A 22,462-nucleotide genomic window follows, 5' to 3' on the forward strand; every position below is an offset into this window, starting at 1 on the left:
GGCTGGACTTGGAGCAAGGAGAAGAGACAGCTGAAGGGGGCTGCACCATGGGCTTCAAACCCCCACGCTGGGCGAGTGGGGCTTTAGAACACCAGTCCCTGTGGCTAACTGGCAGCCTTCTTGCCTCTACCCAAAGGCAGCAAGGACAGCAGCACCCTCCCATCCTGGCTGCCTGGCCAGGCTCAGCGGGGTTGCTGCTCTGGTGATGGAGTTGTGCCAGAAAGATCCCATCTGAAACTCCGGAGGGTTTCCATGGTGGCTTGTAGAGGACATAGCAAACAAACTGCCCTCGTCCTGTCCCATCCCCTCCTGTCAGCCCCTTCCACAGTAGTAGAAAGTCCCAGTGACTGTATCCCACCAGATCCAAGCAGTGCCCTGTAAGAGCTCAATAAACCAGTAACCTAGAGCACCCTGTGCTTGCAGCCATCCAGCACTGGTGCTGCTGTGCAGTGCCTGGGGCTTGATTGGCTCTTCCCTAAAATCTATGGGGGGGTGCCTGGGGTGGGGGTGAGGCAGCACCCCAGGGTGCTGGGGAAAGGCCCCTCTGCCCTCTGGGGTGATGCTGAGCAAGCTGGTGCCAGGCCAGGTCCTGGAAGGGTCTCCTCCAAAGCCCCAGGCTCGGGGTGGTTTGTAGGACTCAAACTGATCCCAGTAAAGCCCAGCTCAGCCCAGCACTAGGCTGAGGTGCTCCCACAGCCTGCAAGGTTGTCTACCCACACCCTGCAGAGAGCCAAGGTGCTGCTGTGCAGTGCTGGGGCAGGGGGGCCCTGTGGGACCACATTCCCACCCCCCCCAGCACCCTTTGAGGAGCAGATATCACCCACACAGCCCCGTGCAGGGCTCCTGACCTTCATTCACCTGCCCACCATGAGGACAGAACTGTCCCAGTGCTGGTTTAAGGGTTTTAAGGGGTTTCTATGCCCTATATCCACCCCCTGCCCCGGGGCTCCTACACCTAAGGGCGGGGTAGGCCTCAGCATCTCAGGCAGTGGGATCGGGCAGGGCCAGGCCCGTCTGCCCCAGCTCGTTAAGGGCTCCTTGTGCTGCCGCTGGCGCCCACCCCAGCCAGAGAAATGCCGGGGCGAGGGAGACGGTTGCTAAGGCCGGGTGAATGCGAGGGGCTCACTGAGGCCTTTGTGCGGCACCCGCCACCGGCCTTTGCTTTCTCGGCCCGGTTTCCAAGGAGACAAAAGCCCCAGTTTTCTTCCCAGAGCACAAAACCGGGTGTTTTTTTTCCCATTCCTCCTCCCCTTCTCTCCTTCCATCCCCATCCCCGAAGTTTGGGAGCAGGAGGAGGGGGTGTGGGGCTGGGAGGGGGATGCTGAGGCCCCGCTGCCCCTGTGCGCTCACCCCCCCCCCCACCCCTCTCTGCGGCCCAGCAGCCAGCGCGGTCGGGGCTGGGGGGCTCTGGGGGGCTCTGGGGGGGTGTCAGAGGCGGTGGGTGGGAGGAGGGGAGCCCTGCTGCTCTCATGGGCTTTCTCCGTGCCGCTCCGTCCTGAGCCCGGGCCAAGGGCGGACAAAGCCGGGCTTGTTGCTGCCGCCCGGCTGCGTGGGGTGGGGGGAGGGAAGGAGGGGGGGGGGGAAGGGAAGAGGGACACACGGGGGGCAGGGAGGGCACCAGCAGCAGCACTGCAGGGTGAGAACCCAGCGCTGGGTCCCCAGCGAGGCACAAAGGGTGACCCTGAGGGGCAGGGACCAGCCCTGGGGGACAGAGGTGGCTTCACCAGCAATGGCCACACGCACCCACCCCCCGGTTCAGGAGGGGCAGGGGACAAGGAGAGGGAGCAGCATCCCTGCAGCATCTGGGCTCCAAACACATCACGGGACAGGGCGCTGCAGAGCTCCTGGGGGACACGGTGTGGGGGCAGGGGAAGGTTCAGGATGGTCACTGTCCTGCCTGTTACCCCCCCATCCCGCCCGTTACCCCCCATCCTGCCCCTTACCCCCCCATCCTGCCTGTTACCCCCCATCCTGTTACCCATCCTGCCCCTTACCCCCCATCCTGTTACCCCCCCATCCTGTTACCCCCCAACCTGCCCCTTACCCCCCCCATCCTGTTACCCCCCCAACCTGCCCCTTACCCCCCCCATCCTGTTACCCCCCATCCTGCCAGTTACCCCCCCATCCTGTTACCCCCCCCAACCTGCCCCTTACCCCCCCATCCTGTTACCCCCCCATCCCACCTGTTACCCCCCATCCTGCCCCTTACCCCCATCCTGTAACCCCCCATGCTGCCTGTTACCCCATCCCGCCTGTTACCCCCCATCCTGCCCCTTACCCCCATCCTGTTACCCCCCCATGCTGCCCGTTACCCCCCCATCCCGCCCGTTACCCCCCATCCTGCCCCTTACCCCCCCATCCTGCCTGTTATCCCCCATCCTGTCCCTTACCCCCCATCCTGCCCCTTACCCCCCCATCCCGCCCCTTAACCCCCCCATCCTGCCCGTTACCCCCCCATCCTGCTCAGGACCCTTCCCTGTGCAGCCACAGCACCTCCCAATGGAGGTCTCTGGTCTCACCTTTGCCCCCCAGCCAAAACCCAACAGAATCCAGAGCTATCAGAGCTGCTCTGACACATCTTTGGTGAGCACGGCCATGCAGGTGTCTGGCATAACCTGGGGTGGGGGACAGGACCCCTCACACACCCTGTGCTCCAAGACAGGGGGCCCAGCACTGAGGTGTGGGGGGGGGGGGAGCGTCGAGGAATCAAAGGTGACAGCACCCACCACACCCCCCCCAACACAAAATTGTTAATTTATTATTAGGAGGCAAAAAAATTGTACAGTTACAAGAATCATTTCCCAACAGAGGTAAAACCCGAGCCAAAATATCTCTTAAAAAAAAAAAGGGGGGGGGGTAAAGGGATGGGGATGTGGGGGGGGGGGGGACGGGACAAACACTTTACAAGACGTTAAATTAAAGAAAGGAGAAAGAAAACCTCTCTTTGTGCAATTCTGCAAAAAACAGGAACAGAAGAGAAAGCCCCAGCCTCACCTCCCTGGTGCTGAGCAGAGGAAGGGGCAGCAAGAGGGACCCTGCAGTCCCCCCCCACCCCATGGCCACCAGCACCCCGTCCCCCAGCCCTGAGCTGGGGACAGGCAGCTGCTTCCCCCTTGTGCCACTGAGCTGACCCAGCTACACCCCCACCCTGCTGATGCAGTGCATCCCCACCCCCAGCCCAACTAAATCCACCCCCCACCCCCTCCCAACTGGCCTCAATCGAGCTGGCCAGGCCCCCAGGCTGCACCTGCAGAGACCCAGCAACTCGTCACATGTCACAGATAAGCAAAGTCTTCCTGACTCCCCCCCCCCCCCAGATTTCCTCTTACCCCCTCCCCATCTGCAGATCAGCACCCCAGCCCTGTGCTCAGCTGCTCTGTGTCCTCTGCTGGGGGTCAGCAACAGAACCAGGGCACACAGAGCAGGGCACATGCTGGGCACACCCCCTACACCCACCTCAGTGTCTCCCCTGGCACGGTCACCCCTGCCTGGTGTCCTGCCCCTCCTCCCTGGTACCCCTGCCTAATGTCCTTGGGGGGGGCACACGGGGAGCCAGCACAGCCCAGGCAGCCACACAGGCATCTCCAGGGCAGGGAGGGGGGGTAGGAGCATCACTGGCCCCTTCTGTGCTGGCACCAGCCCCTCTGAATGCTGCTGTGAAGCAGCAGGGCTGGGCAGAGGGGCAGGATTTGGCCCAGGGGTCAGGGTTGGAGGGGGGGAGGAAGATGTGAGGCAGAGGGATGAGCAGCCCAGGGCAGGGTTGGAGAGGGGGAGGAAGATGTGAGGCAGGGGGATGAGCAGCCCAGGGCAGGATTGGAGGGGGGAGGAAGATGTGAGGCAGAGGGATGAGCAGCCCAGGTTGGGGCTGGAGAGGGGGAGGAAGATGTGAGGCAGAGGGATGAGCAGCCCAGGGCAGTTGGGGGGCTCAGGGCAGTGGTGATGGGGGGGGAGGCTGGTTGCAGTGGCTCATGACTAATCCCAGCCCCCATGAAGGGGGGAGGAGTCTTTTGGGGGGTGGTGGCATCACCTCCCTCCAAACCCTGCCTGGGGTCTGCAGCCTGGGGAAGGACAAGGGGTGTTACACATACATGCTGACACACCCAGGATGCTCCCTGCCCAGGGCTGCAGGCAGACCCCTCCTGGAAGGGATAAAGGGAGCAGCAGGGGACTCACCCACAGCCTGGCACAGCCCCATCCCCAAGGGGCAGCCTTCTGCCACCATCCTCATCCTCCTCCCACCGCTGGCCTTGGCAGGGGGGAGCCCACAGCCTTCCTACCACTCACAGGGCCCAGTTTAGTAACAGCTCTATCACTTAAATTAAAAAAATTAAAATATATATACATATATATATATACTGTATACACAGACAACAACAGAACAGTGCCAAAAGGTGGTGGGGGGGGAAGAGACAGAGAGAGGAGAGGGCAGTCAGACATCTTCTTTACAATAAAAACAAGGGCTCCACCTCAATGCGAGCAGAGTCTGGGGTCCCCTAAAAATACCCATCTAGAGGGAGCTGGAGGGACAGAGCAGGAGAGAGAAGGGGGATGGGCTTGTACAATGGCATCTTCCCAATGTGAGCCGTGCTCTGCAGGATCTCAGCTTCTCCTGGACTTTGAGTGCTGGATAAGCCACTGTAGGGTGATGTCTGTGGAGGGAAGAAGGGGATACACTTAGAGCTTCTCCCTCCAGCTGTCACCCCCCCTCTCCTGGGTTTGGGCAAACAGCCTGGGCCCTGCACTGGGCCACCAGTACTCACCAATGTTGTCCTTTTCTTTGCAGGAGATGGAGTAGCAACAGATCTCTCGGTCCTGGATGGCAGAGAGGTTCCTGTGGAAGATGAGCAAGTTCTGGCTGCTGACTCCCAGAGCTGCACGGTGGCAGCAGCAGGAGACACCTCCAGGCAGCCTGCTGAAGGGTCTTTTTGGACCCCAGGTCTAAGATGAGGAACACAGTGCAGGGACAATCTCTCCCCAAGGAACTCTGTGTGGGTTGGGTAATGCCACCAGCATCAGGGCTGGGGGCAGGTGTGGTGTGTAGGTGTGATGGAATGGGGCAGGGGGGAACAGACCTTGCAGAGAGCCCAGCCATGGCATCACACAGCATCCCTCCCAAAACCTGTGCCAAGACTGTGGCAGGAGGGTTTGGGAGCAGCCCAGGTGCCTGTGGGACAGGTGAGGTCTCTCAGGGGTGGCCAGAGGAAAGCAGAGATGGTAACAAATCAGAGCAGCATCCTGGTACCCCAGCTTCAGTGGATGGGTGGAGCTGGGCAGGAGGCAGCTGTGGCTGGGAGGAGGCCCTGCACCCACAAGACAGAGGGTGCCAAAATAAGGGAGACCTCTGTGGATTGTCTCACACACTCATGAGTGAGACAATTCTGCCCTGGTCAGGCCCCACCTGGAGTGTTGTGTCCAGTTCTGGGCTCCCTGGGATCAAACAGACAGGGATCTCCTGGAGAGAGTCCAGAGGAGGGACAGAGATGCTGAAGGGCCTGGAGCATCTCCCCTGTGAGGAAAGGCTGAGGGAGCTGGGGCTGTTCAGCCTGGAGAGAAGAGACTGAGAGGGGATCTGATCAATGGGGATCAATAGCTGAAGGGTGGGACACAGGGGGCCATGGGCAGCCCCTTTTCAGCGTCTGTGGGGACAGGACAAGGGGCAATGGCTGCAAGTTGGAGCACAGGGAGTTCCACACCAAGATGGGGAAGAACTTTTCCCCAGTGAGGGTGAGGGAGCCCTGGGACAGGCTGCCCAGGGGGTGTGGAGTCTCCATCTCTGGAGAGATTCCAGCTCCACCTGGACACCAACCTGTGTGCCCTGTCCTAGGGACCCTGCTCTGGCAGGGGGGTTACACTCCATCTCTGGGGGTCCCTTCCAACCCCTTCCATCCTGTGACTCATCTGGCCCTGGCAGGGAGCAGCCAGGGAGCAGCACAGACAGAGCAGGGGGAGGGAGGGGAAGGAGGAGCAGCACCCGAGCAGGAGCCCAGCCCTGGGGCCCCAACGCCACCGTGTGGCACAGGGGACCCAGCGCTGGCACCGGCAGCTCCCAGCTCCTCCCAGATCCACCAGTGCCCATCCCCACCCACCCCAGGCGCTGGGGTTGATGTCCCCCCCCGGCTGGGGTGCCCATGGAGGGGTGTCACCCTGTGTGACAGTCCCCCTGCAGCTGCCACCAGCACACTTACATCTTCTCAATGAGCTCCTTCTCATCCAAGGCACCGGGCAGGTCTCGCTTGTTCCCCAGGACTAGAACCTGCAAGGGTGGGGGAGAGGGGACACCTGAAGCTCCTGCCCACCAGACCAGGCACAAACCTGCTTCTGCTGCCCAGAATTAGACCCTGCTTGAAATGTGTGACAGCCCTGGACACTTCCCCCTCAAAGAAAACTCCTTCAGTGGGCAATCAGAAGGCAAAGCACTTCAATTAATGCTTTTAATTAGCCTGCACACAGCATCTCCCTGGACTCTCTAGTCCCAGTGAGAAACTAGCCCCACACAGCACCTCCTCCCCTGAGGGGCACCAACGTCTCTCCTGCTCTCTAGGACATTCTCCTGGGACCCTTGAGCTGCCTTTGAGCAAAGAACCCAGTGACATGGCTAAATCCCATGGTTTTGGGAAGGAGATGTGGGTATTGTGCAGAACCTGCTCTCTGCAGGCAGCCAGTCCAAAAGCACCAGGGCTGTATGCACCAGGCACTCATCTCTTTACTTCAAGGCTTCCTCACATCCCATAATGGCATCCTGAGACTATACAAGGGAAATAATCACCCAGCAGGACTTGGTCACCCCTCTGGAGCGTGTCACACGACTGTCATCTGACAAGGACACCCCGGGGTGAGCTGAGGCCTCTGCAGCAGCACCAGGAACACAGCACCCCCCAGTTCAAATGGGGAGAGTTGCTCTCAACCAGGAGGACTCAGAAGGGCTTCAAAAGCAGCACGTGGTGTTGACAGTTCAATTTAGGGGGCAGTGAGCACCAGGGATGTGTGGCAACACCCCCAATTAGCTCTATTGCCAAAGGATGATGATTTCGGATGCTCCATAAGCATCCCCATCCTGGCATGTGCAGTGTACCATGTGCTGCCACCACAACCCACCTCCTGCAAACACCACAGCCCAGCAGCTGCTCTCCTAGGTGACAAGACCCTCCTGTCCCACTATAAATATAGTACAAATTCATGCAAGACCCCTCCTCAATTCATGGGGGGGGGGGGAGTGTCTATTTTAAAGCTCTTTCCTGTGGGTTGGCCCAGTCCTGAGCTAGAAAGCATCCCATCTCCAGCTCCTACAGGCTGCAGCAGGGAAGGGAACCCCCAACAGTAGGGGATTTGCCCCCTCCCTGAATCTGCTCTGGGAAATTCAAGCCCCTGGCAGCCACCAGCCTGGGGACCTGAGCAGCAGGAGGGAGCCTGTCCAGACCAGCTCACCGGGATGCCCTGGAGCTGCGGCTTGTCCAGCAGGTTGTGCAGCTCATTCTTGGAGGCCTCTATCTTCTCCTGGTCAGCAGCATCCACCATGTACCTGCAAGGAAAAGGACACCCCTGAGCACACAGAGTGAGGTCAGCCCAGCCCAGGGCTGAGGTTTATGCTCACACAGAGCAGCTGCATCACCCCCCACCAGCCCCAGGGGCCAGCGTATGGCAGGGATGGGGAACAGGATCCTTCCCCCAGGACCCCTCTTCCCAAAGAGGGCTGTGGGGCCTCATGAGAGCCTCTCCTGTCTCCCAGGGGATGAGGGATCTCCATGTCCCTGTCCCCATGGAGGGTGTGGGGGGTACAGCAGGGACATGGAGCCTGGGCAAAGGAGCTGCCAAGCAAACGTTCCTCCTCAGATCTCAAGCAAAGCTCCTCATGGAGACACCCAGCATCCAGGGCAAGAGGAGAAGACATTGACTCATGTCAGGGAGAACAACCTGCCTGTCTTTGCAGGAGTGATCTTGGGCAAAGGGACACAAAGGGCCACAGAACAAAGGGCACACCAAGCCAGCAGTGAGAAAAGCCTGCTCAGAGCTGCTAGGGGGGATTTGGGGAAGGGTTCAGGTCTCATGGGCCTGTCCTGTGAAGGATGGAAGGGGAGCCAAAACTGGGAGAGGAGCTGCTCAAAGCAGCCTTTATTTTACAGATCAAGAAGGTGGGAGAGAAGTGAGAAACACTATGAAGCTTCTTCAGGCTTTGTGGGTTTTCTAGAAGTAGGGAAACAGCCTGTGGGTGCTGAAGTGCTGGACACAGGTGGCTGCATGGAAGGGGACAGGGAAAAGCACTACCCAGGCACTGCCATGAGCCTTTGGCATGCTGGATGGGGCAGGAGGGCTGAAGGCAAGAGAAAAGGGAGGTGACAGCTTGAGGAGAGGAAGGCAGACTGGAGCATGACTTGGATGGTCACAGGTCCTTTCATTCCCTTTTAATCAGACAGGCTGCTTTAGGAAATGATTGAAAGAGGCAGTAAACAGTGAAAAAAAATGGGATCTTGGCATTTCCAGCAAAGCTCACTGCAATGAAAAGTGTCCAGGATCTCTCCTGACATGGTGACAATCAGCAAGGGCAGGACCAGACACTGCTGTCCTACAAAACAAGACAGGAAGGGCAGCACAGCAACCCAGCTCTCCCAAGTCTCAGGGCACTGTCAGCTGGTGAAGATCATATAGATCTGATGTTCTATTTGGGTTTAAGCCACACTGCTGTGGTGTTCTGGGGTAAACTCTTGCCCTTAGGAGCAGGCAGTGTGTTTCCCAGGAGCATCTCACCAGGCTCATCCCCAGCTCCCTGGGGCAACGCAGGAGGTGATGTGTGGGGACACTCAGAGGCTTCCTGAGCCAAACCCATGGCCTCTGCACAGCCCCTGTGATGGAGGAGCAGTGCAGGGAGCCAGGGAGAGCCTGGCAGCAGCTCTGGCATCGGGAGGTGGGCGCTGGGGGTCGCAGGGGTACTCACACGATGGCGCTCACGCCGCGGCAGTACCGCTCCCACATGCTGCGAAACCGCGGCTGCCCACCGATGTCCCACAGCTGTGAGAGGGAGAGAGGGCATTACCCCACTGTCCTGCCCTGCCCATTACCCCCCATCCTGCCCATTACCCCACTGTCCTGCCCATTACCCCACTGTCCTGCTCATTGCCCCACTGTCCTGCCCATTACCCCACTGTCCTGCTCATTACCCCACTGCCCTGCCCATTACCCCCCCATCCTGCCCATTACCCCACTGTCCTGCTCATTACCCCACTGTCCTGCTCATTAACCCCCCCATCCTGCCCATTACCCCACTGCCCTGCCCCTTACCCCCCATCCTGCCCATTACCCCACCGTCCTGCCCATTACCCCACTGTCCTGCCCATTACCCCACTGTCCTGCTCATTATCCCCCCATCCTGCCCCTTACCCCCCATCCTGCCCCTTACCCCCCCATCCTGCCTGTATCCCCATGACCCTGCCCCTTACCCCCCATCCTGCTCCTTACCCGCCCATCCTGCTCATTACCCCATCCTGCCATCCTGTTCATTACCCCCCAATCCTGCCCACTATCCCCTCATCCTGCCCCTTACCCCCCATCCTGCTCATTACCCCACTGTCCTGCCCATTAGCCCCCCGTCCTGCCCATTACCCCACTGTTCTGCCCATTACCCCACTGTCCTGCCCACTACCCCACTGCCCTGCCCATTACCCCCCATCCTGCTCATTACTCCCCCATCCTGACCCTTACCTCCCCATCCTGCTCATTACCCCCCATCCTGCCCCTTACCCCCCCATCCTGCCCCTTACCCCATCATCATGATCATTACCCCCCATCCTGACCCTTACCTCCCCATCCTGCTCATTACCCCCCCATCCTGTCCCTTACACCCCCATCCTGCCCCTTATCCCTCCATCCTGCCCCTTACCCCATCATCCTTCCCCTTACCCCCCCATCCTGCTCATTACCCCCCCATCCTGCCCCTTACCCCCCATCCTGCTCATTACCCCCCCATCCTGCCCCTTACCCCCCATGCTGCTCAGGACCCTTCCCTGTGCAGCCACAGCCCCTGGCAAGCACCAAGCCCCCACCCTCAGACCTAACAAGGAGGCTCCAGACGTGGTGAGGAGAGGAGACACCTCAGGAGGGACAGCTGGGGGGTGGTGAACACCTCTCCCAGCGTGGCTCTGCTGGCACAGAGGGACCCCAGGCCCAAGCTGGGAACTCATACCCAAACCCACCACCCCTCTGGCCTTTCACTGACTCAGCACACCCTCCAAAACATTTCTGCAGCAGGCAGAGATCCCAAATCAGCTTTGCAAGCCTGTCTAACCCTTGAGAGACCCAGAAGGGGTAGAAGCCTCTCCCTTTGCTCTCAAGGCACAGACCAGCACCCCAAGACATCACCTTTTTTCCCCTTGTTCCCACCACCAGCAACTTATCCACATCCATGAGTCCTGCCAGCAAGCCAGAGGGATAAGAAAACCTCCAGCTTTGCAGCCTGGACTGGAGGTTTGGATCTCCTACATCCTCTGGAGGTACAAGACAGGGCAGATCTTCTAGTGATAGGGCAAAGGGGGTGGGTTTAAGCTGAAGGAGGGCAGGTTTAGATGAGGTATTAGGAGGAAGTTCTTTCCTCTGAGGGTGGGGAGGCCCAGCAACAGGGTGCCCAGAGAGGCTGTGGAAGCCCCATCCCTAGAAGGGCCAGGTTGGATGGGGCTTTGGACAACCTGGGCTAGTGGAGGGTGTCCCTGCCCATGGCAGGGGGGCTGGAACTAGATGATCTCTGAGGTTCCTTCCAACTCAAACCTACTGGGATCTTTCAGCCTCCAGTAGAAGTCTCACCAGTCTCTCTTCACCCTCTCATCCCAAGAGCCCCAGGCCAGTGGTGACAGCTGCTCCTCACCTTTATGGTAACGTTCCCCTTGGTGATTTTCCTCATGTTGAAGCCCACTGTTGGGATCATGTCTTCATTGAACTGTCCTGACTGCAAGGAACAAGGTGGAACAGAGTTAGGAAGCACTGAAACCCTACCAGCCTGCCCAGAAAGAACCCCACACCCTGCTCCTGGTCCACACCAGGAGTGAAAACAGAGCCAAGGAGATTAAATATCTGCAGGAGGGAACACAGGGAGCCCTGTGTGCCCCAGTGAAGCCCCCAGCCCCCCTACAAGCTGCCACTCAGCCCCAGACATGCTGTCATCACAGTAGGGTGGTGGATGGAGGCTCCCCCAGCCCCTTCCTGGATTCCCAAGCCCTTTGCAGGAGGCAGAGACCTTCACTTGCTGCAGTGACCTCAGGGCAGCTCTGTGGGACCTAAACCTGTCCCACACAACCCCCTGGCAGCCTGGTGAGGAACCTGAGTGTGGGCAGCTGGCTGGGCTTCCCTGCCCAGGTCACAAGTCCTGGGCTCCAGCCTGTTTCCTGCTTTGAATCATCTACAGCCCAGCCCAAACCAGACTGACTTCTCCTTTCCTGCAGCTCTGCCTGAGAGGAGCCTCTGCCCCCCACACCCAGCCTGTGGCTGTGAAAGACAGGATCTTGTGCTGAGAGACTGGGAGGGATGTAAAAGGTCCCCTGTCCCCAGCCCCAGCAGCTGGCACTGCCTGGCCTCCAGCAGTGGAGCTGGGTCAGGAATCCCTGTGGATCTTCAGCATCCCAGTGCTGCTGCCAAACCAGGTTAGCCTGGTTTGAGGGGTGAGCTTCCCTCTGCCACCACAGGAAGATGCCAGCCAGCTCACCAGCTTTTGTGGAGGGTCAGGATGGTGCTGGTCTGTTAAGACCTCACCTTCCAGTTTGCTGCCTAAATCCCAGAGGGAACTGTCAGAGGGAAGCTCCACGTGGCCTGCAGCATCCCTGGGGGCCAGAGGGTGAAGCTGGCCAAGCCCTTCACCCTCTCCCTCCTTCAGCCTCTCCCTCTTGCAGCTTCCACATTGCATGACCAGGAGCAAACCCAGTTTCTCCTCTGTGCCTGACACACATCCCTGAGGGAGGCATGAAGAGGGCTCAATAACCAGGCTAAGAAGATGCTCCCAGGGCTTTTGCAAATCACCCACCTCAGCTGAATTCAGCCCAGCAGCTCTTCCCTGGCTTCAAATCTTGGTTTCCCAGAGGCTTTCCTGGGTTTTCTTTCAGCTGACACAGACCTCAGAAGGGGAAGGAGACTCAGGCCATTTCCTGAGCAGCAGAAGGTTGTGCCTGGCTGAGCCAACAGCCCCTCCAGCCCCACCACATCAGCTCGTCCCCCAGGGCTTTCCTGACCTCTTCCACCAGTTCTGCTGAGCACACCACTTCCCTTTTTCATTTCCCTTCTGGGTCCCTCAGCACAGCCCAGCAGCCAAGGGAGCTCCAGGCCACAGTGCACCCAGAAACCACGCTGGGGACTGGCAGGGAAGGGCAGAAAGGGAGCTGGGGTGGGGATAGGACCAGAGGGGATGGCTGCCAGTTGTACCAGGGGAGGTTCAGGTTAGAAATGAGGAGGAATTTCCTCTCCAAAAGAGCAGTTGGGCATCAGAAGGGGCTGCCCAGGGAGGTGGTGGAGTCATTGTCCCTTGGGGTGTGCAAGAGAGGTTGGGTAGGGACTGAGGGACAAGGTTTAGGAAGGAATACAGGTGATAGGGGAACATTTGGACTAGATGATCTTGGAAGGCTTTGGTACCAGGGAGTATCTCCTGCAGGCTGAGGTTCAACATGCAGCTTGACTTTATGGGCCAGGCTTTCAGGAGTTCTGATGGCAGGATGTGGAGAGCAATTGGTGAAGAGCTCTGCAGGCACCTCCATGGGGGATCTCAGACCACACCAGGGCTGCTGGCTGTGTGGAAACCATCCAAGACATGGCTCACATGTGATAACAGCTCTTCTTCCTCCAGGAAGGGATGGGCTGCAGGAGCCAGGAGTCACCTCCACCTTCTCCCATGAGAGATGGGAGGAAGCACATTGCCACAAGCAAAGCCCAGCCTTGCTCCCCTCCCCAAATTCTTCCCTCACTGTGGCTCCTGCCTCCAGCTGCCCATGGCCAAGGGGCAAACACACAACTGCTCATGCTGGGCTGGGAATGTGATGTTATGGCCCACAGTGGCTTGCACAGACTCCCTGGGGTCCTGGCACCTTCAATCTGCTGCAAGGCACTTGGGTCCTGGAACAAACCCTGAATGGTGCAAACACAACGTCCCCTGGGACCTCTCCAACTGTTCCAGATGCTGATGCCTCCAGCACATCATCAACTACCTGCAGGGTCCAGCCACCCACAGCTCCACGAGCCCAGCCTGGCTGCAGCCATGCCCAAGCTGCACTGGACACACCTTCCCCCCAAAACCTTGGCTGTGGGGTTTGGGTGTGGAATGGGATTCCCCCAGGAGGCATAAACATCACAGACCCACAGAGAGAGTGGTGAGGGGCTGGAACAGGCTGCCCAGAGAGGGGGTGGGTGCCCCATCCCTGGGGGTGTTCAAGGCCAGGTTGGATGGGGCCCTGGGCAACCTTGTGTAGCTCCAGGCCTGGAGGTTGGTGTCCCTGCCTGTGGCAGGGGGTTGGAGCTCTGTGATCCTTGGGGTCCCTTCCAATCCAGACCAGTCTGGGATTCTGGGATTCTGTGACTAGATTTACAGGGCAGTGGGGGTTGGGGGTCCTCTGGAGATCACCAAGCAGTGCCACAGCAGGGTCACCTCGAGCAGGCTGCACATCCAGGTGAGTTTGGGATCTCTCCAGAGAAGGAGACCCCCCCCCAACCTCTCCAGGCAGCCAGTCTCAGGGCTTGGGCACCCCTAGGGTGAAATTCTTCCTCCTACTGAGCTGGTTACTGGGAAAGGCAGCCAACAGCCCCCCTTTGTGGGGCTGAGCTGAGCCTCTGCCTCTTACACATGGACATGATGTCACCTGCCCCTGGAGCCACTGTCCCTGGCTCACCCAGCACTTGGCACACCAGGAGACCACCTCAGCCTTCCACACTGCACCCACCAGCTCTGTGAGCAACGTGCTGAGCCAAGGGGGCTGTGCCCAGCTCCTCACTGTGGCCAGGTGGCTGTCACCCTCTCAGGAAGGTGGTGACACCCCTATGCCACCCAAGAAATGGCTGCAGCATCCTTACCCCTATGAGCTGCTGGTGGGGACTGGAGATTGGCCCAGCTCCCAGTCATTTGAAGGATGAGTCCACCAGCATGTGTTCCTCCAGGAGGCAGGAGCACCTCAGCACCTCAGCACCCCCAAACCCACCCAGCCTCACAGCCTGGCAGGCACCTCCTGCTGCTTGGCACAGCAAGTGCTGCCCAAACCCTGCCCAAGCTCCAGCCCAGGGAGAAATGCAGGTATGGGGGGGGTTAATATCCCACCTGTAACCTCCCCAGACTGGCTTTGTGCACAGCACAGGGTGGGGACACCTGGCAGTTGGGAGCTTCACTTGCAAAGCCACCACTTTTCCAAGAGCTCAGAGCTAAACCAGTGAGGCTGGAGCCCCCCCCTCCATAGCACATCTGGTCACCAAGCCAAGCCCCACAGCCCCAGAGATGGGCATCTGACCCTGAGCACCCCATGGGGATGGGAAGAAGTGAAGTTCAAGCCAAGACTTCCTGATGTTTCCCTTCAAGAGTGAGTCCTACAGCTTTTGGGGGCTCTGAGCACTGCAGTTCATGAAGCTCTGTGCTCCCCTGGGGACAGGGATGTCCCCAAGCACAGCACAGAGAACCCAGAGACCATGGGAACAGGGGCTGGCACCCAGAGCTGGGTGTGATGGAGCTTCCCCAGGGGTGGCAGCAAGAAAGAAGAGCCACACATGGCCAAGAAAAGCCCAACTTTTGCCCCAAATCCACAGCTTGGCTTCAAAAATCTCCACACAGAGGAGCTGTGCTGAAGGGACCCATGTTGGCCAGACTGCAGTGCCACGGGCAGCACAGCACCCTGAGCTGGGCAAGCACAGTGCTGTGGGACAGGCACAGCACCCTCCATCCCAGAGGGGCCCATGGTTTGGCTCTGCAGCTCCCCTCAGCTCAGACATTCAACCCTGGGGTCCTTCAGCACAGCAGAAAGCCCATGGTCCCTCCTGGCCAGACTCCAGCCAGGTGATGCCACCACAGCTGGAACAGGCTGTGGTACCCCCCACCCCTCCATCCCCTGATCCCACCAGCCCTGTCTCCAGGACATTCTGTATCTTGAGAGCAAAACCAGGGCCCAAGGACAAGCAGCCAGGTCCTACAGCAGTGTCATCACCAGGTGACACTGGCCCTACCCTGCTGGCCAGCCCACAGGAGCCAGGCAGGATGATGCTCTCCAGCAGACTCATCCTGCTCCCTGCAATGCAGCTGATGGGGTCTGCTTTGGGGTTTGGGGTGTTTCAGGAGCCTGGTACCACTGAAGCTGAGTGTCTTTCAGGAGAACAAGGATGCTCAGGTGAAGGGGAAAAGCCTTGAGCTGCTTTTGCTTCTTCAGCACTGCAGCACAGCTTGAAACACCCAGGGTGCTGGTGCTGAGGTTGTGCTGACCCAACAGCCTCTCTGAGGCACAGACACACAGGGAATGCTCCCAGCAGCTCCTCAGCACAACTCTGGACTCTTCAGATGGATCAAGCATCTCTGGACAAGAGCTGCAGCAATGTTTGCTCCCACCTCTGGCTAGAGACACCCCAGAATTGCCTACAATTAGCAGTCATTAGCAGCAAGATGTGTCTCTAACGAGGCAGCATCAGGACCAAGGGATGGAGGTGGTGGCCACAGGGAGTGCTGGTGGCTCTAGTGACCACGTGCTGGTAGCCCAGGCTTTGGGCTGCCAGATGTGTGCAGGTCTCACCATCAGCAGGGCCTGTGACAAAGACTCTGGATAAAAGCAAAAGCCTTTGGATCCAAGCAAGGCACCAAGAAGGTCCCCCCACTGCAGGACAGGACTGGAGCAGAGCCAGCCCACATCCCAAGCCAACCCTGTAGTGCCTTGGGAAGCTTCTAGATCCTCTGGGACAAGGTGGAGGTCACAGCTGAGCAGCTCTGCCCTTGGCATCATCCTCTGGAAGGAAACAGAAGGGGTCTCCCTGCTATCCAGTGCACACCTCCCAGTACAAAGCTCCCATGTGAGGTGCCTACATGGTACCTGCACCCTTGGTTCTGGCTGCCCAGCCCAGTGGACAATCCCAGCAACAGAACCCTGAAGACAGAGTGGTTAAACCATATCCAGCCCACCATGTCTCCACATCCCTGCTCTGCCCATCCAGCACCCATCTGTCTCCTCCCAACATCCCAACCCAGCTCACACAGTCTCAGTGCTGGAGCAGCTTGGCCTGAGCCCTGTTCCTGATGCTGCTCACTCTCCCTTTGGTCTTCTCCTGAATTACAACACTCAGGCTGTGCCCTCTCCAAGCTCTGGCTTCTAAGAGAACTCCAGACATCATCCTTGCTCCCAGCTGAACCTTCTCCCTTCCCAGCCCCTCCTCCCCAGGCACAGCATCCCAAACCACGTGCACCTCACAGGAGGGACAATGGGGTCAGCAGCCTGGCCAGGTGGCACCTCAGGAAGACAAAGCCCTGTGCTCTCCTTCCTCAGCTGGGTTTAACCAAGGGGAAGCCAAGCTGCAGGGGATGTCCTAGACAAGCCTGGCAGAGGTAATGATGAAGTTATGGGATATGAAGCTGATCTGCACACAAAGGAACGTGGAGAGGCAGGAGCAGGTGGATAAACCCAACAGAACCAGCTGCTCCCAGGGCAGGTTGCCCCACACATGGGACACAATAGCAGGTGAGGAACCCCAAGTATGGCATGGAAAAAGCACCTTGGCATTGCACAAGGCTGCTTCTGGGATGCCCATGGCAGCAAACATGGGAGAACAGAGGAATAAGGAGATAAAAAAGGACAACAGGCTGTTTGTCTGGCCTTGCCTTGTGCTTAACCAGCAGAGTCTGTCCTGTCTTCTTACCAAACTGCATTTCCAACCATCTCCCTGGGTAGGAGGCTCTGTCTTGCATGTGCATGTGTGTGGCTGGGGCTCTGAGCACCAGCACTGGTCTCCAGACCAAGGTTCAGAGGCCACACTTGTTGCTGGTGCAACTGGAGTGAGGGTGGGTGGATGGGTGTGCAGCCCCCACTGAGCAGGTGGGGTGGTCACAGAGCCAGGGGGTGGGGGTCTCCAGGGGTGAAACCATGGGAGAAGGGGGTCTCCAGGGATGAGACCATGGGAGAAGGTGGCTGATGGAGGGACCATGGGGTCCAGGACAAGTGCCAGTGTAAGTGTGGGCTCTGAGGGTCAACTGAGATGGGGTGGGAAGGGGGAAGGTGTCAGAGCTGCATGGCCACCAGCAAGTGAAGCCCTTCTTTCCTCTAAGGCTGTAAAGATGAGACTGGAGTAAATATTTGAGCAGTGCCCATAGAAACCAACTCTTCCACCAGCTGGAACTGCTGCTCCTGAGAAGTACAATTAGCTAGAGGAGAAGATCTGTGTAGCAGCAGCAAGCAAAGATGAAAGCAGGAGTGGGGAAGCCTGGAGCTGGAGCAGTGCTGATCCATTCCCTGCTCTTAGAGGAAATCAGGACCATGTTTGGTCTTTCCATTGAAGAAAAAGCAGAACAAGAGGGAGAACTGAGCAGTGGGGCAGGCTGTGGAAGCAGGAGAAAGCTGGGGACTCTGGCTACCAGGCCAGAGGAAGTAAGAGGGAATAGAGGAGTTTGCTGCTTGGCCATCTGTCCCTGGCCCTGACCCCACACAGCCCTTGGCTTCTGATGCTTGTGGCTGTTCATCCTTGAAAGTCAGCAAGGTCCCACCACCAGATCCATGGGCAAAGGTGCCAAGCTTTGAGCTCAGACCTGGCCTTACTGTGCCCAGTGCCCCTGGGTTCTCCCCCAGCCCTCTGCAGAGCCCAGCAGAACACAGAGCCCCACTCCTCTCTTCTCCAGCTGCTCTGCTCTTCACTGCAGGGGTGGAGGCTGATTGCTGCAGTGCTGACACCCCCATATGGGACCTCTCCACCAGGGAAGAGACCTGCATGTGCTACAAGGGCCAGGCAGAAGTCTAAACCCCTCCCTGTGCTCCCCACAGCCTGGCAGCCCTTGGTCCTTCAAAGCTGGATCAACCTCCAAGGGCTGCCTGGTTTGAAAGACCAGAGATCTCCACCCAAGGCCACCCTTGAACTTCAGAGTCTTGCTGATGTTTACATCTTCCTGGGGCTGCCTTTTAACTTTGTGCTCTTTAATTAGGAAAAGAAGTCATAATTACAACGTTCCTTAATGAGAATCACAGACCAGCAGCTCTTGGCTACATCCGGACCTGGGGTTATGCTGAAGGGGACACACACACACACACACACAATGACCCTGCTTGGGTTTCTCAGGTGCTGTCACCCAGAGGATGGCACCCACACCATGGGACACACCTGGCCAGGCAGATACTCCTGCACCCAGCTCAGCCCCAGCACAGGCCTGTGCCCAGGAGAACCTGGCTGGGGGCCCTGCAGTCCTAAAACCTGATCACTTGGGTGCAGGGTGATGCCACTGTGCCCCAGCCCTGGGATGGGACAGTCCCTCTTCTCAGCTGTGCCCTGCTCAGGACACTCCAGTGAGCTGGAAGCACACTGGAATGGCCCAGAGACACACCACAATTGGGGTGGGGAGGGTTTAAGGCAGTGTGAGCATGGTACAGGGTATCCCACCAGGCTTGGTCCCTCTCCTGACATGCCCCTGTGAACCCTCCCTGTGAGCTGGACAGCAACAAACACAGTCAAGACATCAAGGTCTTGACTCCAGGTTGGGTTTTGGCCACAATTCCATTTGTCAGGTGTAGTTCACAGCCTTTCACCCCTCTCTGCACACAGGACTTTGAGCTCCAGCTCCTGCCAGCCAGGGAAAGAAAAACTGAGCCCTGCCAAATTAAAACCCCTGGGCAGATGACCCTGGACTCACCTGGAATCTGCTCTGGGCTGCTGTAGGAAACCACCCAATCTTCCAGGCATATAGATGACATTTTTTTTAGGTGCTGCTAAAACTCCTGGAAGAGAAGGATGGCACCAAACCTCCCAGGGTGGCTCCAGCCACAGCACCATGGCAGGTGCTGCACTCCAGGGAGCATCCCCAGCACCCATGAAGGATCCTGGGACATCCCTCCAACAATCCCCAAATCAGCTCAGGTTCTCCCCTCTGCCTCCCAAAGCCCCACTCCAAAGCTGTTTTCCTTTCCAGTGCTCCCATTACACCACCCCAAAAGCCAGAGAGCTCCCAGGCTGCTCGTGCAGTTCCTGTTGAGCTGGGATTTTCTGTGTGTCACGCTGGTGTTCAGCTGTCCCCAACAAGTTCTTCTCCACAGGACATTTCTGCAAAGGTCAGGGCCTCTTTATTTTTTTTTTTCATGGGCATCTGATACAAAACCCCCAAACTTTCCAAATGACTCCACAGACAAGAGGCAGAACTGCAGCTCAGCACCCTGAGCTTGACTGCCCTGCAATGGTGTTGAACACCCCAGCACACACCTCCTGAAGCCACCTTCAGCCTGTGCACAGAGCTGCTGTGATCCCTGGGCATCACTTTTCCCTACACCAGCAAAGCAGGAGGAGTCCTGGTGTGTGGGTATCACAGGTGGGGTCTCTCACAAGGGCAAACTGCAGGAGCAGGAAAGCCACTGAAGGCCATGCTGAGCCTGGGCTGCTGCAGACAGGGCTGGGAGAGGAGGAGGTGCACAGGGAAAGGGGAGCAGGGCTGGCTAAGGAGCTGTTGGAAGAGGGTGAGGACCATCCCTGGTGAATTCCTGCCCAGTGCAGGTGGAACAGCCCAGCAGGTTTGGGATAAAGCTCCATCTCTCCTTAATGCTTATCCAGTTATTTAAAAAGGTGCTGAACTACCTTCCATTTTCCATGCAGCCTGTGATGCTATTAGCAGGTGTGCAGCAGGGGCAGAGCAGGGCCAGCCCAGCTATAGCACCACCACATCCCACCCCAACACACAACTGCAAAACAAGGACCATCAGAATCATAGAATCCCAGCCTGGGATGGGTTGGGAGGGACCCCAAGGGTCACAGAGCTCCAACCCCCTGCCACAGGCAGGGACACCAACCTCCAGGCCTGGAGCTACACAAGGTTGCCCAGGGCCCCAGCCAACCTGGCCTTGAACACCCCCAGGGATGGGGCACCCACCCCCTCTCTGGGCAGCCTGTTGAACATGCAAAAGTCACCCCAAAAGAGGAGCAGTGCTCACGGGCACTGGCACAAAGCTCCCTGTCCCTCTCCAAGGTGATGAGCATTTTAGGGTGTCCTCCCTCTGCCCCCAGGCACTTCAGAAGGGACCTTGTGGTCCCTGCAGCACGAGGCACCAAGGGACACCCTCCCAGGGAGCAGGGCTGCAGCACAAGGAAACCTCCAAACCAGCTGCACAATCCCCTTTGCCAGCCCAAGCAGCTTCCAGTGCCCAGAGCCAGCAGAAACCACTCGCCTGGCTTGGGAGCCGAGGCACCAGAGGAAGCAACGTGCCCCCAGCAGGGACCCCCAGCTCCCAAGACTCAGGGTGTCCAGCCCCACGGGACACCCCGTGGTGTGAGGGGACTGTGTGGGTGCAAAGGGCACCTCATCTGCAGTCACAGGGCAGTTTTGTGCACTGGGAGGTGGGGTTTAGACCTGGCACCTTGCCACCGTGCCTCAGTTTCCCCAGATAACGGGCTGCAAGTGCTTTCACGTTCTTACCCCTGGATTCCTCAGATCTCTGCAGAGCCAGCAGCCCAGGGCCATGGCATGAGGCACCAAGGGACACCCTCCCAGGGAGCAGGGCTGCAGCATAAGGAAGCCTCCAAATCAGCTGCACAATCCCCTTTGCAGCTTCCAGTGCCCAGAGCCAGCAGAAACCACTCGCCTGGCTTGGGAGCCGAGGCACCAGAGGAAGCAACGAGCCCCCAGTAGGATGGCTATGGGGGGAACTGGGACAGGCACAGGACCCACATCTGCCTCTCTGGGAGCGACGACCCAAACCTGCCCCTGTGGGGTCCACCCGCCCGCAGGTCCTGCCTCTCAGCACCGCATCTGGAGAGGGTGAAACTGCCCAAAAAAGAAAGAGGAAAGACCCTGCTGCTCATCCCTGTGGGTGACACAAACCACAGCCCAGGCTTGAGGCCGGGGGGCTCCCAGCTCAGGCTCCACAGCCAGGCCTGGGCACTGCAGCCAGGGAGGGGTTGGGGTCCGGGGGTCCCCAGGGTGGGTGCTGCTGCCTTGTTTGGGGTACAGAGCACCCAGCAGCCACCAGACGCTGCTGCTGGAGGAGGAAGGGAGAAGGGTTGGGAGATAAATAAGCTCCCGGCCCGGTCCCAGGGCCTGTCCCAAGGCCCCACCGGCGCGTCCCTCGGCTGGGCCCGGCGATGACAAAGCGCCTGGTGCCGAGGGGACGAGGGGCAGGGGCATCCCCGGCCACAGGCACCGGCCAGCCCGGCTGGCAGCAGCCGCGCAGGGAGGGCCGGCCCCTGCCCTGGATCCAGCAGCTCCCCAGCCGCACAGCCCCGGCCGGGGAAGGGCGGGCAGGTGCCGGGATCCTGCCCGGGCTCTGTCCCGGCTGCGGCGCCCCAGCCCCCGCGGTGGAGGGTGATGGGGGGGGGGTGCGGGGAGCAGCCGCCGGGGTTTTTGCCTGGGTTCGGGCCGTGTGCTGCCCGCCCTGCGCTCCGCACCCCCCCAGCCCGCACCCTGCAACCCCCCCCCCCCGAATGCGTTCGCGGGCTGGGGCAGCTCTGGGGAGCAACCCGGGGCGGGCAGGACGGGGGAGCCGCGGGGCTGGTGCAAGATGGATGCGATGGGGATGATGGGGGGGGGGGGATGGAGGCTGGGGGGGGGGGATGGTCCAAGACTTGGGGGGGGGGGGGGATGGCCCAAGACTTGGGGGGGCGGATGGTCCAAGACTTGGTGGGGGGGGATGGTCCAAGACTTGGGGGGGGGGGATGGTCCAAGACTTGAGGGGGGGGGATGGTCCAAGACTTGAGGGGGGGGGATGGTCCAAGACTTGGGGGGGGGATGGCCCAAGACTTGGGGGGGGATGGCCCAAGACTTGGGAGGGGGGGGATGGTCCAAGACTTGGGGGGGGGGGGGGATGGTCCAAGACTTGGGAGCGAGGACGCGGGGGGCAATCGGGTGCAGGGTGCAGGCCGGGGGCTGGGAGCACGGCCGAGCATCCCCCCCACCCCCCCCCCCCTTCCATCCCTCCCCCGCGGGACCCGCTGCCGGAGGGGTGGGGGAAGGGCAGGGCAGGGCAGGGCAGGCGGCGCTCACCGCGATCACGTTGACGAAGGTGGTCTTGCCCGAGTACTGCAGCCCCACCAGGGTCAGCTCCATCTCCTCCTTCCAGAACAGCGCCCGGAACCAGTCCAGCAGCTTGTTGAAGAGCGCCAGCATGGTGCCGGGCCGGGCCGAGCCGAGCGGGGCCGAGCTGAGCCGAGCGGGGCCGAGCCTGGCCGGGCCGAGCCGGGGCGGGGCCGGGGCCAGCCGGGCTGAGCCGAACGGAGCCGAACGGAGCCGAACGTGTCCGGGCGGAGCCGAAGGTGGCCGAGCCGGGCCGAGGTGCCGCCGCCCCGGTATTGTCCGCGCGCCGCGCAC

General features: G+C 59.5%; 1 protein-coding gene across 1 annotated transcript; it reads right to left on the bottom strand.

The window, feature by feature from the left end:
- Window positions 1-3,400: 3,400 nt before the first annotated feature.
- Window positions 3,401-22,462, bottom strand: ARL8A (ARF like GTPase 8A). Its single transcript, XM_084275984.1, has 7 exons — window positions 22,139-22,462; window positions 10,850-10,930; window positions 8,930-9,003; window positions 7,426-7,519; window positions 6,186-6,253; window positions 4,761-4,831; window positions 3,401-4,649 (listed from the first exon to the last, which is right to left on the bottom strand). Exons 1-7 carry the CDS (start codon window positions 22,259-22,261, stop codon window positions 4,600-4,602), a joined length of 561 nt encoding a protein of 186 aa, XP_084132110.1. The 5' UTR covers window positions 22,262-22,462; the 3' UTR covers window positions 3,401-4,599.

The sequence above is a fragment of the Gallinula chloropus genome (genome assembly GCF_964237585.1).
Source record: "Gallinula chloropus genome assembly, chromosome: 27".
NCBI lineage: Eukaryota > Metazoa > Chordata > Aves > Gruiformes > Rallidae > Gallinula > Gallinula chloropus.